The sequence below is a fragment of the Ranitomeya imitator genome, chromosome 4 (genome assembly GCF_032444005.1).
Source record: "Ranitomeya imitator isolate aRanImi1 chromosome 4, aRanImi1.pri, whole genome shotgun sequence".
NCBI classification, from domain to species: Eukaryota; Metazoa; Chordata; class Amphibia; order Anura; family Dendrobatidae; genus Ranitomeya; species Ranitomeya imitator.
The window spans coordinates 364,904,385-364,924,342 of NC_091285.1; the positions used below are offsets into that span (position 1 = coordinate 364,904,385).

At 43.3% G+C, this 19,958-nt stretch overlaps 1 protein-coding gene across 4 annotated transcripts in view; it reads right to left on the reverse strand.

Moving 5' to 3' along the window:
* Window positions 1-19,958, reverse strand: part of MAGI2 (membrane associated guanylate kinase, WW and PDZ domain containing 2) — a 1,646,639-nt gene that overhangs the window by 528,990 nt on the left and 1,097,691 nt on the right. For all 4 annotated transcript variants that reach the window (XM_069765141.1, XM_069765140.1, XM_069765143.1 and 1 more), the window contains one exon: window positions 955-1,034. In XM_069765141.1, the coding sequence (XP_069621242.1) occupies window positions 955-1,034 (80 nt within the window). The remainder of the gene's footprint in view (window positions 1-954; window positions 1,035-19,958) is intronic.

Below are 19,958 nucleotides of genomic sequence, written 5' to 3' on the forward strand. Positions count from 1 at the left end.
AACGACCGTGTGCATGACAAGAACATCGCAAAGTTATTCTCCGCGCTGGATATATGGAGGTTAATTGATAAATGGGCATGTCAGATGTTCTCCTCTGCATACAAGAAGAGCTGGATGTTTCCTTAATGAGCACACTGATTCTCAAAGAGAAAAAAAAAAACCTGCAGAGCCGTAGCCAACTGTGAAAATAGCTCCTAAGTTGACGGTTTTCACTTGAGATGCAAGTAATTTGTGTTAATATCGCAGTCGCAGCCTCGTAATTATAGCACACACGTGTGCAGCCAACAGGTGTTGTATGGGGACCATTATTCCTTTACAAGGCTAGAAAGGCATTTCTCCATATTAAATCAGCAGCAGAAAAACACTGCAAAAAAATAAATCAAGCATATACTCATTGCACAAGTGCAGTTACAGACGGCACATCTTTGCCTCAACTAATATATTACTACGGTACAAAAGGAAGAAGATTAAACCAGCTACAAACAATGTCCACCATCACTGTATTTTATACCAAAAAGGCGATCAAATATCCTGCCGAGCATTAGCAGCCAGGACTTCATACAGAGCCGTTACCTTTAAGGGTACATGATATTATAATGATAATCCTTTCAAGTGGTCTTGTTGGTTCTCCTTGCATTGCATCTTCCTTAGGAGAACAGAGTCCCGGTGTCACCACACAAAGTCCCTGGCAGAGGCGGGTATGGGAGGGCTGATAGACCAGTGCCCCAGACCAAATAAAACTAGGTTTCTTGTAAACCTTGAGTGTGAATACAAGGAAAGGGAGGCGCTTGAGAAAGGCACAAATGAGAATATGACTACTTCCTGCAAAGTGGTTCTCATCCAAAACTCTGTCTTTTGCTGCAGATAATTACCATAATGAACATGTTTGTTTTTTGCAAATCTAGCACAGAAGCCGTTAACTGGACCCTTTCCAGAAGAACTGTGAAAACTTACCATTCTCCTTGCACTCTTCTGGGGGTTTAGCTTTCTTTGCTAGCCGTGGATCCAGCCATGACGTGGTCTTTGTGTTGTGGCTGAAAAGAAAAAGACACTACTTTGAGAAGGCGACGTTGAAAGGAATTACATTCATTTCTTCGAGAAACAAACAAAACAATAGTGAAGAGAAGGGGTTTACTTCAAGAGAATTGCAATCGATACACTTAATTTGCCCACTGGTTCTAATTAGCCCCAAAGGAGTTTTAAGAGTAATCGTGCAAGGCAGCTGTAAATTTGGCATCCTGAACTCACTCCACTGAAAGCAGCTATTTTTATTAAAATCAACCGGCACGTCTGCCAAGAAAGCCTCATTGACGATTCACAGCTCATCCCAAGCGAAAGGAATTTATTAGATACACACAGTTCTCCGTTCAGACTAGTGTTCTCAATGAGCATCTCTAACCACACTCACAGGTCAGGGAGGAATTAGGTGGCGATTCAACTGCGCTCCATGCGCCTCTACTCAGTAATAACTGACAATGTTGTCAGAAAATTACCAAGCTAGCCCTAGGAAATCAAACCTTTCCTCCAGCATGACAGCTAATAAGCAAGCGTTATCAGCTCAGCGGCAAGAATATCACATTATTGGTATGCTCGCTGGCTTGTTACAAATCACACAAAACACATTGCAGTGAATATTGCTGCTCTTCTGATGAAAGCGCATAGTCAGATGACACGGAATAGGCTTGAAATTCCATGTCTAACAGCCAGTATACAGATTGTAGAAGTAAATGGGTCATTGGTTTTTTTTTTATTATTTTTGTTTTATTTTTAATATACAGTACTTTTACGTTTTTTGTCACAAGCCTCCATAAAAAATGAAAATAATTTTGAGGGACAGTGTCTGGCTAGAATGGAGGTGGTGGAAGCTACATTTCCTCCATTTTGTATACAGTGTTCATATGGAATTGATAAAGTAGGAATGATCTAACATTTTAGCCTTCTCTCCTGGATCGCCAGCCACCCAGTCATTATTCTAGAGGATTATTTATTCTCCAGAAATTACCCTAAATAATCAATGAATATCATGGGTCACTGCTGGGGTACGAAACAATAAATTGATAATCTTTGAATATTTCTTCTGTTTTTTATACCAGTTTTTAACCAGATCCAATAACACAAAAAACACTTTGTATCAATAAGTAGTTGCATAATAAAGCCTATCAGAGAAGTATGCAAGCATACATCGTAAAGTCATGAAAGTATGTAGGACCTATGTCGAGCTTTTGGAGCATGCGACCTGTGTCAATACACAAGGTGCATCACTTGTCTCTATTCAATGGCTGCTTTGTGCCTTACTGTGGGGTCACAAGTTTGATATTTAAAGTCGGCTATGGGTCACTGAACACAAACTTAAAAGAGAACCTGTCACCAGGTTTTCTCAATATAAAGTACTTCCACCCCTGATAAAGCCTGTTTTACAGCATTCTATGAAGATGCATAAGGTTTTAGAATTCCCCCATACAGCATGGTCTGGTCTGTTGGGTGTCTTTGGTCCTGATCTGGTACTTCCTCTCTGGCCGGAAACACCATCCTCCTTCCCTGTTTCATGTGCATGATGAGCCTACATCATCCACACAGTGTTCCCAATTGTGCACATGTGTAGACAAACTTAGCTCTGAAGTACTGTAATGAACATGCACCCGATACAGGCCAAAGAGCCAATCACCCAGAACTAAAGCCAGCGCATGCAAATTACAACACTTTGCACTGCCCTAACCAGGGCAGAGAGTGAAGTACACCTGCAACAGGAGCACAATTTGGGACAGTGTCAAGATAACGGACGAGTCATCGACATGAAGCAGGGAAAGAGAACAGTGTTTGTAAACTGAGAGGCGGCGCCGGATCAAGACTAGAGATGCCCCCGCTACATATGGCAGCATTATATAAAATATATTTTGGGGGCTGTGCAGAGGGGGTTGGAGACTCATATACATCTTCTTAGAATAATGTTAAGCAGAAGTTAAAGGTGGTGGCAGTACTTTATGTAAGTGAAATCTGATAACAGTTTACCTTTAACAGTCACATATCTGCTTATGAGGCTGGCGAGTTAAGAGACCCACGTCCAGTCTGGACAACACAATCCATACTAGGACAGTAATGTTAGAAGTATCAAACTGGCTAACAGTGAACCGGTTCACCAGGTATGGTTCAATATTAGATACGGCCAACATCCTTCAGAGCGGATATACAGCATTTTATAATACTGCATATAAGCTCTTAATCCCACCTGTAAGAGAAGAAAACTGTTATTATACTCATTTGCAGGGTGGTCAGATTCGACGGGAGTCAATGTACTTGGTCTGACACCTCCCATCTTCTTACAATCGCCATCCTCCTTCCTTCTGTCCCCCTGCATCACCCACACAGTCTCCTCGACATCGCATTCCTGACCAGGCGTACTTCTCTGCCCTGCTGAGGGCATAGCAGATCACTGAAGTAAACAAGCGCCGGGGTTCTTTGACCTTTCCCGATGCCTGCGCACTGCAGTAGTTTGCTCTGCAACAACAGGGCAGAGAAGTACGCCTGCGCCGGAGCGTGATACTGAGGAGACTGTGTAGATGACGTAGGGATGCATCATCCACATGAAGCAAGAAGGAGGACGGCAGTCATAAGAAGATGAGAGGCGCTGGATCAAGAACATAGACACCCCTCGGACATGACTGCCCCGCAGGTGAGCATAATAAAAGTTCTTTTTATTCTCCTACAAGTCGGGTTGGGGGCTTACATGCAGCATTAAAGAATGCTGTATACCAGCCCTGAAAGGTGGTGACCTCATCTCATATTGGTCAAACCGGGTGACAGGTTCCCTTTAACCTTTAAAAAAAAAAAAATCACCTGTACTGTATCGAGCTATAGTGCTATTTGTGCACTGATTGTTATGGCATTTTTGCTTTACTTGAATGCTTTATGGTTATTGCACAGGTCACTTGCCAAACTAAGGTCAGCCTTGATACGAGCCTAGTTAAAGCTCAAAACATTGTGATCAGTCACATATTAAAATGGTACATTACAAAAGTATTACTTTTATTCTGGTGCAGAGGAAGAAGAGTAATGAATTAAGGAAATTACTGTAAAATTAAAATAAAGAGGAGCATAAGAATGTTGTTAGCAGACCACCAGAAAACAACATGACAGGAGCAGTGCAAAAACAAAAAAGTTATATCAGCAGACAGGAGAGCTCCTTTAACAAGTTGTAGTCTCCTGTGCTCCTAACATAGGGCAGGAAATAAGAGACTAGCCACAAGTAATAGACAAGTACATGAAAATAACTTACAGGTCATAAAAGAATTAGTAATACCTTATAGGTCATAGGATAATATTGGTACCTCACAGGTCATAAGATAATTCAAAGTAAGCAATGCATGTCTAAAATAGTATAAATTGTAAGTTCTCTAAACTAAGTAATCTGAAAACTTTCCATCTATGATATGAGTAGTTTGCTCATCTATGTAGGTAGGTTGAATGACTGGAAGAGAAATATGCATAACTACTTATGGTAATGTCTGGAAAAGTGTTGTAAAAAAGAATATCCTCTCCGTCATGTATAAAATGTCCCTCAATGCATGGTACATTAATTTTGTTGCAGAAAAAAATGTTTTGCTTGTATCTTCAAGCTGATAGAATGAACAATAGAGCAGAAACAAGGGAGCACATATTTAATTCCATTCTATACAGAAGGGTCCACAGCCTGCGGCCACATGTGGTCCAGGATGCCATTATGGGTTGCCCACAATCTTCTGGACACTGGCATGCTTGTTTGTTTCTGGTGATTGCTCACGTATAGTTTCCATGATAGACAGAATAAGGGTATCATGCAGAGTTAGAGCAAGGATGTGTAACTACTAATCGTATACTGTGGAGCCCTGGCTAAAATACATCTTAGTCGACACAAGACGGACTGCAAGGTCACTGAGGGATCAGAATACAGCTGCATATTATAGTCTATTGATAGGGAGGAGGAGGTGATTAGACAGTAGCAGACAGAAATAAACACGGTTCTGCAGCTTTCTAGTAGGTGTTAATCACATTCCCTTGCTGATATAACAATGACATTGCTCGGTATCATGTCCTCCATTCTGCCGCTTCTAAACATATACCACATATAGACAGGGGAGCAGGAATCACTCATATTTACGTGTAAAGTGTATGGGAGACTTCAAAGTAGTTAGTTTCAACTCAATTTCTTAGAGAAACATAAAATCAGCGATAGAGAACAGAAGAAAAAAAATGGGAAAAATGTTAGATAAAAGTCAAATAATAATCAGAAATAGAGTATTTCCCCATATATACACGACAGCTTGTTATTACAAAAAGTTCCCTGAAATCTCAATACACAGTTTTATTGCTGCCCTTGGGAGATATTTGGTCTGACAACGTGGCCTTTGGACCAAAGAAGGTTGTGCACCTTTGGTGCAAAATAATAGGAGACCCTAAACAATAGAATTCTGTAATTTCTTAGCTTCTAAAATGAAGTAAAAATGGACATATAAAGCGCAAGCGACACAGTTCAGCTGGTATTAAAAAGTCTTCATTTAATATTTCCACTTTGTGTTTCAACGGAATAGTTCCGTCTTCTTCAGATGGCAGTTATACATAGAGTAGGATAGGGGAGGTATATAAAGGAAAAGCAGCAAATGAAAGTTGAGAAGCAATTCTTAAGAACACCCACATAATTAAAAATGCAAATTATGGCTGCACTAATATAAATTAAACAAAATATAATATGGCTGCACTAATATAATTAAAACCAACCTAAAAACAGTTTAGACAATTAAAACAATGTGCACAAAAAAGTATAACACCGTACATATATTATGTGACTTTCACAATGGTGAGGTTTAACCCCTCTGGGGCCAGTGTGCCAACTATGAAAATCAAAATACTCTCCCTTCTTATTAAATTATTGTATCGATCAGGCAAATCCTCTGGAATCTGGTCAATAACAATAAATTTTAATGAATTCAAATTCTTCTGGTGCACTAGAGAAAAATGTTTGGAAAGACTATGTAACATGAACCCATTCCGGATATTATGGCGGTGCTTATAGAGCCTAGCATGCATCGTTTGTATCGTCTGACCAATGTATTGCAAACCACAACCACACTCAATTAAATAAATAACGTAGCAAGATTGGCAATTTACATGGCAGTTAATTTTAAAGCTGGTGCCTGTGGTACAGGATTTAAATTCACGCGCCCCATTCAATATAGAGACACAGTATATGCACATAGAGGTCCCACATGCAAAATAACCCGGATTGGAATTTATCCGGGTTGTAGGGGAAAGTGAGGACTTGAGAGTTGTGTTGCTAGGGGCAACAAAATTCCTAAGAATTTGATTTTTCCAAAAAATCATTCTGGCTTGGGGAGGTTTGTGTGTTGATAGTATGGGGTCCCCTTTCATGATAAACCAAAATTTTTAAAAAAGATTACGTATGGTGACGTGGGATTGGTTAAAAGTGGTGATAAAACTCCAGTTCACTAAATCTGAGGATTTACCTGGCCTGTTCTCCATAGATTTTATTTTCTCAATGCATTCATGCATGGGGCGCATGAATTTAAATCCCGTACCACAGGCACCAGCTTTAAAATTAACTGCCGTGTAAATTGCCAATCTTGCTACGCTATTTATTTAATTGAGTGTGGTTGTGGTTTGCAATACATCGGTCGGACGATACAAACGATGCATGCTAGCTCAATAAGCTAATGGGTCCATGTTGCTAAGTCTTTCCAAACATTTTTCTCTAGTGCACCAAAAGAATTTGAATTCATTAAAACTTATTGTTATTGACCAGATTCCAGAGGATTTGCCTGATTGATGCAATAATTTAATAAGAAGGGAGAGTTTTGGGATTTTCAAAGTTGGCACACTGGCCCCTGAGGGGTTAAACCTCACAATTGAGAAAGTCACATATTATATGTACCTTGTTATAATTTTTTGTGGACATTGTTTTGTTTAAATTGTTTTTAGGTTGGTTTAATTTATATTAGTGCAGCCAATTTTTTATTTTATTTTATTTTTTATTATTTATATTAGTGCAGCCAAAATTTGCATTTTTAATTATGTGTGCGTTCTTAAGAATTGCTTATCAACTTTCATTTGCTGCTTTTCCTTTATATACCTCCATTATCCTACTCTATGTATAACTGACAAATGAAAAAGACGGAACTATTCTGTTGAAATGCATGGTGGAAATATTAAATGAAGACTTTTTAATACCAGCTGAACTGGGTTGCTTGCGTTCTATATGGCCGGTCCATTTTTACTTCGTCCTGTCTTATCCTCTTCTGAGGATTTTCAATATTTGAATTTTTATTCTGTTAAACGAGAGCGTTATGTGACACAAAATAGTTAATAAATAACAATACCCACATGTCTACTTTACATCAGCGCAATTTTGGAAACAAAATTTTTTTTACTAGGAAATTATAAGGGTTCAAAGTTGACCAGCGATTTCTCATTTTTACAGAAAAATTTACAAAACCATTTTTTTAGGGACCACCTCACATTTGAAGTCAGTTTGAGGGGTCTATATGGCTGTAAAAACCCCAAAAGTGACACCATTCTAAAAACTGCACCCCTCAAGGTGCTCAAAACCACATTCAAGAAGTTTATTAACCCTTCAGGTGCTTCACAGCAGCAGAAGCAACATAGAAGGAAAAAATGAACATTTAACTTTTTAGTCACAAAAATGATCTTTTAGCAACAATTTTTTTTATTTTCCCAAGGATAAAAAGATAAACTGGACACCAAAAGTTATTGTACAATTTGTCCTGAGTACACCGATACCCCATATGTGGGGGGAACTACTGTTTGGGCGCACGACAGGGATCGGAAGGGAAGGAGCGCCATTTGACTTTTTCAATGAAAAATTGGCTACAATCTGTAGCGGACACCATGTAGCGTTTGGAGAGCTCCTGTGTGCCTAAACATTGGAGCTCCCTCACAAGTGACCACATTTTGGAAACTAGACCCCCCAAGGAACTTATCTAGATGCATAGTGAGCACTTTGAACCCCCAGGTGCTTCCCAAATTGATCCGTAAAAATGAAAAAGTACTTGTTTTTCACAAAAAAAATTCTTTTAGCCTCAATTTGTTCATTTCCACATGGGCAACAGGATAAAATGGATCCTAAAATGTGTTGGGCAATTGCTCCTGAGTACACCAATATCTCATATGTGGTCACAAACCACTGTTTGTGCACACGGCAAGGCTCGGAAGAGAAGGAGCGCCATTTGACTTTTGAATGAAAAATTAGCTCCAATCGTTAGCGGACACCATGTCGCGTCTTGAGAGCCCCTGTATGCCTAAACATTGGAGCTCCCCCACATGTGACCCCATTTTGGAAACTAGACCCCCCAAGGAACTTATCTAGATGCATAGTGAGCACTTTGAACCCCCAGGTGCTTCACAAAATGATCCGTAATAATGAAAAAGTACTTTTTTTTCACAAAAAATTTATTTTAGCCTCAATTTGTTCATTTCCACATGGGCAACAGGATAAGATGGATCATAAAATGTATTGACCAATTTCTCCTGAGTGCACTGATACCTCACATGTGGGGGTAAACCACTGTTTGGGTACACGGCAGGGCTCGGAAGGGAAGGAGCGCCATTTGACTTTTTGAATGAAAAATTAGCTCCAATTGTTAGCGAACACCAAATCGCGTTTGGAGAGCCCCTGTGTGCCTAAACATTTGAGCTCCCCACATGTGACCCCATTTTGGAAACTAGACCTCCCACGGAACTTATCTAGATATGTGGTGAGCACGTTGAACCCCCAAGTGCTTTCCAGAAGTTTACAACGCAGAGCCGTGAAAATAAAAAAATAATTTTTCTTTCCTCAAAAATGATGTTTTAGCAAGCAATTTTTTATTTTCACAAGGGTAGCAGGAGAAATGGGACCCCAATAGTTGTTGCCCAGTTTGTCCCGAGTATGCTGGTACCCCATATGTGGGGGTAAACCACTGTTTTGGTGCACGTCGGGGCTCGGAAGGGAGGGAGCACCATTTGACTTTTTGAACGCAAGATTGGCTGGAATCAATGGTGGCGCCATGTTGTGTTTGGAGACCCCTGATGTGCCTAAACAGTGGAAACCCCTCAATTCTAACTCCAACACTAACCCCAACACACCCCTAGCCCTAATCTCAACTCTAGCCATAACCCTAATCACAACCCTAACCCCAACACACCCCTAACCACAGCCCTAACCCCAACACACCCCTAACCCTAATCCCAACCCTAACCCTAATCCCAACCCTAACCATAATCCTAACCCTAATCCAAACCCTAACCCCACCACACCCCTAACCACAACCCTAACCCCAACACACCCCTAACCACAAGCCTAATCTTAACCCTATTTCCAACCCTAGCCCTAATTCCAACCCTAACTCTAATTCCAACCCTAACCCTAAGGCTATGTGCCCACGTTGCGGATTCATGTAAGATTTTTCCGCACCATTTTTGAAAAATCCGCAGGTAAAAGGCACTGCGTTTTACCGTGGATTTCCAGTGTTTTCTTGTGCAGATTTCACCTGCGGATTCCTATTGAGGAACAGGTGTAAAACGCTGTGGAATCCGCACAAATAATTGACATGCTGTGGAAAATACAACACAGCGTTCTCGTGCTGTATTTTCCGCACCATAGCCACAGCGGATTTGGTTTTCCATAGGTTTACATGGAACTGTAAAGCTGATGGAAAACTGGTACGAATCCGCAGCGGCCAATCCGCTGTGGATCCACAGCCAAATCCGCACCGTGTGCACATAGCCTAATTCTAAGGGTATGTGCACACGATGCGGAAAATGCTGCGGATCCACAGCGTTTCCGCCGCTGCGGATCCGCAGCAGTTTCCCATGAGTTTACAAAAAACGCTGCACACATGTTGCGGAAAAAACTGCGCAGAAAAGCAGCGGTTTACATTCCGCACATTTCACTTCTTTCTGCGGATTCCGCAGCGGTTTTACAACTGCTCCAATAGAAAACCGCAGTGAAATCCACAGAAAAACCGTGGTAAATCCGCGATAAATCCGCAGCGGTTTTGCACTGCGGATTTATAAAAACCAGAATACGTGTGCACATTCCCTAAGCCTAACCCTAACCCTAACCCTAGTTCTAACTGTAGTGGAAAAAAATATATATACAGTATTTTCTTTATTTTATTATTGTTCCTACCTATGGGGGTGATAAAGGGGGGGTTCATTTACTTTTTTTTTTTATTTTGATCACTGTGATAGGTTTTATCACAGTGATCAAAATGTACATGGAACGAATCTGCCGGAAGATGGCGGCGCCCAAGAAAAAGACGAACGGACACTGGGAGCCTCGGTAAGTATGAGGGGGGAGATCGGGGCACGGGGGGGGGGGCGTCGGAGCACGGGGGGGTATAGCATAGAAGCACGGGGGAGTGGACAGGAGGATGGGGGAGCAAACAGGGTGACGGAGGGGAGCGGACCACAGGTCGGAGGACTGGGGGGAGATCGGTGGCAGTGGGGGGGGCACATCAGTGTTTCCAGCCATGGCCGATGATATTGCAGCATCAGCCATGGCTGGATTGTAATATTTCACCAGTTTTTTAGGTGAAATATACAAATCGCTCTGATTGGCAGTTTCACTTTCAACAGCCAATCAGAGCGATCGTAGCGACGGGGGGTGAAGGCAACCCCCTGGGGCTAAAGTACCACTCCCCCTGTCCCTGCAGATCGGGTGAAATTGGAGTTAACCCTTTCACCCGATCTGCAGGGACACGATCTTTCCATGACGCCACATAGGCATCACAGGTCGGATTGGCACCGATTTTCATGACGCCTACGTGGCGTCAAAGGTCGGGAAGGGGTTAAGCAACCGCCGATCAGCAAACATGTTGCTAATTGGTGGTTAATGATGCAAATCATATACTGTAAAAAAAAAGCCCATATCAAAGAGTCAACAGTAAAACTGGAATAAGAGTCTGCTAAATAGTTTCATGCGATTTACTTAAAGGGATTTTCCCACAAATAAAAGTAAATTTTAATCAATATATCGTGAAATTATAATAAGTTCCACAATTGGATGCGTTTAAATAAAATGTTCCTGTGCCGAGATAATCCTATAAATGTGCCCCTGCTGTGTACTGTTTAATGTCTGTGTCTGACTGTACAGGGGCATGGTCTGATCATAACACAGCTCCTGGGCAGGGGAGGAAGCAAAAGGAAAACAGATATTACAGCAAGGTCTTCAGCCACATGCAGTCGTGACTTTTTGTTTTTGCACCATAAAGACAATAATGGAGAACAGTTAACACATCTGAGCTTTGCTATAAGACTGACAGCACTGTCACTTATACAAGAAGTCACTGACAGCTAAGGTTAACATGCATTATACATTCAGATTATTAGATTTGAAGAAAAAGTTAGGCTTAAATTAATGATGGGAATCATGCTCAATGCTGATGTAGCCTTTAGAAGACATGGATTTTTTTTGTTAGCTAGGGTATAATGTAGAATTGAAACAATTGCCCAATTTTTGCATGTAAATATCCAGCATCAGCTAGTCAGTAGGAGGTCACAGACATTGTATCCCCTAGCAAAGAAACTGCAAACACAGCTGGATTCTGGGAGAGAGTTTTGCCAATATATGTTGAAGTGTATACGTCACAATATACAGTAATATCACAATCACATTTATGTGTCTTGCACATCTAAGCATCTCGGCTTTTTATGTAGCTTAGTGATCTTAGGAAAAAAATAAGATATTTTTATTATTCATCTATTTTACCCAAAATTCAAATATTCTGAATGAGAAAATATATGAAATCATAAGAATAGCAACCAAATGTACATCCCAAGATTTGAAATGGGCAGAAAAGTGAAAAATGTAATCCTGCTTCAGTATATCCTCTGTGACAGTCACTGGTAATGTAATAGAGGGGAGATATGTTTCACTAATCCTGATATCAGTGTTATAAAATCCAGAGTTGTATTTCCTCCAGCACAGTAAGTGTTGTGAGGGTTAAGTTATGCTATGGGCTGGTTTTTAGGGGGACATTCATAGAGCAGGTGGGAGAGTGCCCCCCCATATTTCCTCCTACAGAGCTAGCACCTGGACCTGGAGAAGGAGTGCTCCATGGACTAGAGAACTTGAACCATGTGTGTACTGACAGCCGTGAGCAGGAGGGACCCCGCTCACAGAAGAACTGCATTTGTTCTACCACCTTTATGTTTTGTTTTCCTGTTTTGCCCAGTGGTCTGTATTTTCTTTGCTACCCCCCCTTGGTTTATGCTGCCGATAATAAACCAAAGGAAGTTCTTAAAGCCGCAGTGTACCCGTGTCTTTCCTGTGCTCGTATCCAGGGATGCCACCGGCCGGGGCTTTCCTGGCTCTACGCAGCCTCCCAGCCTCCCTGCCACTGCCGCGTGCAGCTTTGCTCCAGGAACCTGCAGATCCCTACCGCATCTCTGCACCTCACGTCAGACAACTATCCCTGCAGCGCCAGGCTCAGCTCCGCATTGGACACAGCGGCGCCTCACTCCGATCCACCGTACAGCCACACTGCTCGGTACATCCTTATAGTTACAGGTACTGTTTCTATACGGGGTCGGGGGCCTTGCTGGTTCTGTTTGAGTCTGATGCATTGCTGTTTTTGTGTTTGCACCAGCACATCAGTTATTTTACCTGGCTGCTTGTTGGGCCGCTGTCCTACATTCCACTATGTAATGAATAAAGATTTACAACTGGTGTATTTCATTTAGTGATATCTAGGATGTGGGACTTTAGTGTTGCCTTTATTTTTTTGAGCAGTGTACACACATGAGTGTCTCAAAGATGAGATTCACATATTTTGGAACAACATGGGTCATATGATGGACATAGTGTTTCCCAAAGTTTGTGAGGGCAACATGGAAGATTTTTCGATAAAGCATTTACAGTGTCTGTGAAGTCATGAGCCCAGGGCCAGCATTAAGAGGAAGTAGGGAAAACTGGGAAATTGCTATGGGCCCCATCTCCTAAGGGGCCCCTGCCTCCAGGCAATGATCATTTAATTTCCCCTCAGTTTGTACTGCGCATGTATCACAACTAACATGCACAGTACAAACGTGATGACAGGGGGCAAACACAGGAAAAGGGAGGACAGACCTCCAATCAGAGTGTAAATAGTGAGTCATGTGACTTCTGCTGTCTATGGAGGAGAGGGGGAAGCCTGGCTCAGTTTCACGCTTCTTTAAAGCCTCCCCCAGAGAAGCAATCAGCTCTAGCAGTAGCCAGGACACAGCGGGTTTTGCTCCTGACAGCAAGCTCAGATCAGTGACTACCTTTGTCTGCCTCTAACTGGGAGGAGCCTGTCATCCAAGGAGCAGCATCCAGGACCAGAGGACATGAGAGTATGTAAACAACACAGCAGACAAGCAGGGAGTGACAAGTAGAGATGAGTTAACCTTTTGCCTCTTTTCGGCTATCTTCGCTGAACTTCCCGATGATTGCCGAACATAACCGAACCCCAATGAATTCAATGGGAGGCCAAACCAAATGCATAGACAACACCTTCATGGGGGTCAAAAGCTGCCTAAACAGCTCAAATTAGGGACAGAGATCAGGAAAAGTGGCATGAATTGACCCATCAATTGCGCTATATACAGGTCCTTCTCAAAAAATTAGCATATAGTGTTAAATTTCATTATTTACCATAATGTAATGATTACAATTAAACTTTCATATATTATAGATTCATTATCCACCAACTGAAATTTGTCAGGTCTTTTATTGTTTTAATACTGATGATTTTGGCATACAACTCCTGATAACCCAAAAAACCTGTCTCAATAAATTAGCATATTTCACCCATCCAATCAAATAAAAGTGTTTTTTAATAACAAACAAAAAAACCAACAAATAATAATGTTCAGTTATGCACTCAATACTTGGTCGGGAATCCTTTGGCAGAAATGACTGCTTCAATGCGGCGTGGCATGGAGGCAATCAGCCTGTGACACTGCTGAGATGTTATGGAGGCCCAGGATGCTTCAATAGCGGCCTTAAGCTCATCCAGAGTGTTGGGTCTTGCGTCTCTCAACTTTCTCTTCACAATATCCCACAGATTCTCTATGGGGTTCAGGTCAGGAGAGTTGGCAGGCCAATTGAACACAGTAATACCATGGTCAGTAAACCATTTACCAGTGGTTTTGGCACTGTGAGCAGGTGCCAGGTCGTGCTGAAAAATGAAATCTTCATCTCCATAAAGCATTTCAGCCGATGGAAGCATGAAGTGCTCCAAAATCTCCTGATAGCTGCATTGACCCTGCCCTTGATGAAACACAGTGGACCAACACCAGCAGCTGACATGGCACCCCACACCATCACTGACTGTCGGTACTTGACACTGGACTTCAGGCATTTTGGCATTTCCTTCTCCCCAGTCTTCCTCCAGACTCTGGCACCTTGATTTCCGAATGACATGCAAAATTTGCTTTCATCAGAAAAAAGTACTTTTGACCACTTAGCAACAGTCCAGTGCTGCTTCTCTGTAGCTCAAAAGTGGCTTTACCTGGGGAATGCGGCACCTGTAGCCCATTTCCTGCACACGCCTGTGCACGGTGGCTCTGGATGTTTCCACACCAGACTCAGTCCACTGCTTCCTCAGGTTCCCCAAGGTCTGGAATCGGTCCTTCTCCACAATCTTCCTCAGGGTCCGGTCTCCTCTTCTCGTTGTACAGCGTTTTCTGCCACATTGTTTCCTTCCAACAGACTTACCATTGAGGTGCCTTGATACAGCACTCTGGGAACAGCCTATTTGTTGAGAAATTTCTTTCTGGGTCTTACCCTCTTGCTTGAGGGTGTCAATGATGGCCTTCTTGACATCTGTCAGGTCGCTAGTCTTACCCATGATGGGGGTTTTGAGTAATGAACCAGGCAGGGAGTTTATAAAAGCCTCAGGTATCTTTTGCATGTGTTTAGAGTTAATTAGTTGATTCAGAAGATTAGGGTAATAGGTCGTTTAGAGAACCTTTTCTTGATATGCTAATTTATTGAGACAGGTTTTTTGGGTTATCAGGAGTTGTATGCCAAAATCATCAGTATTAAAACAATAAAAGACCTGACAAATTTCAGTTGGTGGATAATGAATCTATAATATATGAAAGTTTAATTGTAATCATTACATTATGGTAAATAATGAAATTTAACACTATATGCTAATTTTTTGAGAAGGACCTATATAATTATTAAAAAAATGATGTGGGTTCCCCTGTATTTTTGATAACCAGCCAGTAGGGTTGAGCGACCTTGACTTTTTTAGAGTCGAGTCGGGTTTCGCAAAACCCGACTATCTCAATAGTCAGGTCGAGTGAAATCGGCCGATTATGACGTAAAGTCGGGATCGACCGAAACACGAAACCCAATGCAAGTCAATGGGGCAGCATAGTCGGCAGTGAGTGGGGGTCAGGAAAACACCTAGAGTGCCCATTTTAATGCCAAAACCATGCATTCTTCTTAATGAAGCTTGTCAATCTTAATTTCCCTTATAATAATAGTTAAGGTAAGGTAAGTATTTAAACTTTGCAAGTGCTGTGATCCTGAGCAAGCAGGGGGGGCCCACTCGTTGGCATTGGCACTGGAACAGGGCCCCTCAAAGTACGGCGGTGTGTTTGCACGGCGGGGGCGCCTCCCACCGGCAGCGACACTTTTGCGTACTATGAGGGGCCCTGTGCCAGTGACGTCGCCAACGAGTATTCCTCCCCCCACCTGATGAAGGAACCTGCACTTTCATCTGCACCTTCCTCTTTGTCCCCGTGTAAGGTGGTGTGGTATGCGGGAAGAGGAATCTGACTTTCAGCAGGGTCACAATCTTGCTGTGTAGCGTGCACGGGGAATGCTGCGTTATGGGTCAATGTACCAGCAGACTCATCTATCACTGGCTGGGCAATGGGCAGGATGAGGAGGAAACACAGATATAGGCCCAAAGAATAAAGTGGTTTAAATGCAGTTCAAAATTGGTAAGAGGACTAACCAGGGGGCATTGCTTTGTTCAGTGGAGGACAACTGTAATGAGAGGCTGACACAGAGAGTAGGCCCAAATCAGTAATTTGTCTAAATGCAGTTCGAAATTGGCAACAGTAGTAAACAGGCGGCACAGCTTTGTTCAGTGGAGGAGAACAGCAAGGAGTGGCAGACAACAATAGTAGGCCCCAACCCAACTAGTAGGCCAAATGCAGTCTAACATTAACAACTACTTAACGAGAGCCTGAAAATGGAATTTCAGGACAGGAAACCAGGAGAACAGCAAGGAGCGGCAGACACTGTTAGTAGGCCCCAACCCAACTAGTAGGCCAAATGCAGTTGTTCCATTTAACAACTATTTAACAAGAGCCTGAAGATAGAAGCTCAGGAAAGGCAACCTGGAGAACACCTTGGAGCGGAAGACACCGTCTCTACAACCCAGACCCAACTTGTAGGCCGAATGCAGTGTTGTTTTCAACAACTACTTAAGAAGAGCCTCAAGATTGAAGCAATGGAGAGGCAACCTGGGGAACACCTTGGAGTGGAACACACCGTCTCTACACCCCTGACCCAACTTGTAAGCAACATGCAGTGTTGTTTTCAACAACTACTAAACGAGAGCCAGAAGATTGAAGCAATGGAGAGGCAACCTGGAGAACACCTTGGAGTGGCAGACACTGGTAGTAGGCCCCAACCCAAGTACTAGCCCCACTGCAGTTAGATTTACAAAAAAATACTAAACGAGAGCCTGAAGATCAAAGCTCAGAAAAGGCAACCCGGAGAACACCTTGGAGCGGCAGACACTGGTAGTAGGCCCCAACCCAAGTACTAGCCCCACTGCAGTTAGATTTAAAAAAAACTACTAAACGAGAGCCTGAAGATCAAAGCTCAGAAAAGGCAACCCGGAGAACACCTTGGAGCGGCAGACACTGGTAGTAGGCCCCAACCCAAGTACTAGCCCCACTGCAGTTAGATTTAAAAAAACTACTAAACGAGAGCCTGGCCTGAAGATCAAAGCTCAGAAAAGGCAACCCGGAGAACACCTTGGAGCGGCAGACACTGGTAGTAGGCTTTAAACCCAAAATTTTGGTCAATGGAGTTTATAAAATGTTCCAGGGGTACACAGGCAGCATTGGTGTGGTAAGCGGAGGACAATTTCTATTTGGGACTGCAGACAGACTTAGTAGGCTGTCCCCTGTGGACCATGCATCCACAACATTAACCCAGTGCGCCGTAATGGACATGTAACCTTTCGTGGACATGCCTACTGGTCCATGCATTTGTTGTCAGGTGCACCTTTCTACTATTAGATTTTTACATGATGGTGGAGGGCTGGGATGGCTTTTCTCGCAAAAGAAGTGACGACTGGGTAGCTCTTACCGTGGTACAGCGTAGTCCATCTGGGCTTTATAATTATAAATTAAAGAAAAAAAGTAGGCTGTATGCACTTTGAAATAGGTTCCAGGGGTACACGGGCGGCAGTGGACTGGTCACTGGAGGACTAGTGGAAGGAGGGACCGCAGACAGGCGTAATAGGCCTAACATTATAAAATTGGGCTGTAGGCACTTTATAATTGGTTCCAGGGGTACACGGGCAGCATTGGTCTGGTCAGTGGAGGAGTAGTAGAAAGAAGGTACCACAGACAGGCTTCGAAGGCCTAACATAAAAAAAATTGGGCTGTAGGCACTTTTAAATAGGTTCCAGGGGTACACGGGCAGCATTGGTCTGGTCAGTGGAGGAGTAGTAGAAAGAACGGACCGCAGACAGGCTTCGAAGGCCTAACATAATAAAATTGGCTGTAGGCACTTTATAATTAGTTCCAGGGGTACACGGGCAGCAGTAGACAGGTCAGTGGAGGCCTAGTGGAAGGAGGGACCGCAGACAGGCTTCGAAGGCCTAACATAAAAAAAATTGGGCTGTAGGCACTTTAAAATAGGTTCCAGGGGTACACGGGCAGCAGTGGTCTGGTCAGTTGAGGAGTAGTAGAAAGAAGGGACCGCAGACAGGCTTCGAAGGCCTAACATAAAAAAATTGGGCTGTAGGCACTTTTAAATAGGTTCCAGGGGTACACGGGCAGCAGTGGTCTGGTCAGTGGAGGAGTAGTAGAAAGAACGGACCGCAGACAGGCTTCGAAGGCCTAACATAATAAAATTGGGCTGTAGGCACTTTATAATTGGTTCTAGGGGTACACGGGCAGCAGTAGACAGGTCAGTGGAGGCCTAGTGGAAGGAGGGACCGCAGACAGGCTTCGAATGCCTAACATAAAAAAATTGGGCTGTAGGCACTTTAAAATAGGTTCCAGGGGTACACGGGCAGCAGTGGTCTGGTCAGTGGAGGAGTAGTAGAAAGAAGGGACCGCAGACAGGCTTCGGAGGCCTAGCATAAAAAAATTGGGCTGTAGGAACTTTTAAATAGGTTCCAGGGGTACACGGGCAGCAGTGGTCTGGTCAGTGGAGGAGTAGTAGAAAGAACGGACCACAGACAGGCTTCGAAGGCCTAACATAATAAAATTGGGCTGTAGGCACTTTATAATTGGTTCCAGGGGTACACGGGCAGCATTGGTGTTGTCAACAGAGGCCGATTGTAATGAGTGTCTGCCAGTTAGTAGTCCCAAACAATAAATAGATGTTAATCTCTCGCATGACAACAAAACGAAACCACCAAAGGGTGCAATCATTCGGTACTGGGGTGGGCTCCTCTGCGGAGTTTCAGACCTAGTAATTTGGCGCAAAGTATTTACTTGGGTAAATATAGGACACTGCCCCGGACTATGATAAGTACCATCATACATGTCAATACAATGGTATTGTCAGTGGCTGGAATTTAAGGATGTCAGCGCATAGACTAAACATTGGTGGAACTGTGAGAGATAATTGTGCAAGTGGTTTAGCAATGTTTGAGCTGGGGGTGGGGGAACTCTCTTGTGGCCGGCGGTACAGGCCCAGGGCCCCTCATGTTACAACAGTGTGTCTGACGTTGGGTGCGCACCACCACCGCCAGAGAAATTTTATTGTACTATGAGGGACCCAGTGGCAGTGCCGTCGACCAAAAGCGGGCACACCCACCTCTTCAGACAAACAGCACTCTCACGGGTGCTGGCGCCAAGTGGTGATACCACGGCCCCGTGTGGGGAGTTTGGCCATTTAGGGAGGTGTAAACATGTCGTATGCTGGACAATCAGGTGCTGCAAATTACGAGATTGGAAAAGTCATTCAGAATAGTCCACAGGCAAGACCTTTTCATAGGAAAGCTAGGTGTCGGCAGGGCAAGGTGGGGCAAAAGATTTCGAAATCCAGTTGTGGTTCATTTTAATGAAGGTTAGATCATCTACATTTTGGGTAGCCAGACGAGTCCTTTTTTCGGTTAATATTGAACCTGCAGCACTGAATACTCTTTCTGATAGGACACTAGCTGCCGGGCAAGCAAGCTCCTGCAATGCATATTCTGCCAATTCTGGCCAGATGTCTAATTTGGATGCCCAGTAATCAAATGGGAATGACGGTTGAGGGAGAATGTCGATAAGGGATGAAAAATAGTTAGTAACCATACTGGACAAATGTTGTCTCCTGTCACTTTGAATTGATGCTGCAGTACCTGTCCTGTCTGCGGTCATAGCAAAATCACTCCACAACCTGGTCAGAAAACCCCTCTGTCCAACGCCACTTCTGATTTCTTCCCCTCTAACACCTCTGGTCTGCTGGCCCCTGCAGCTCGTGTGAGAACGATCACGGGCGCTGTGTGCTGGGAATGCCTGAAGCAAACGGTCAACAAGAGTTGATTGTTTGGTTGCTAATATTAGTTCCAAGTTCTCATGTGGCATTATATTTTGCAATTTGCCTTTATAGCGAGGATCAAGGAGGCAGGCCAACCAGTAATCGTCATCGTTCATCATTTTAGTAATGCGTGTGTCCCTTTTGAGGATACGTAAGGCATAATCCGCCATGTGGGCCAAAGTTCCAGTTGTCAAATCTGCGGTTGTGCTTG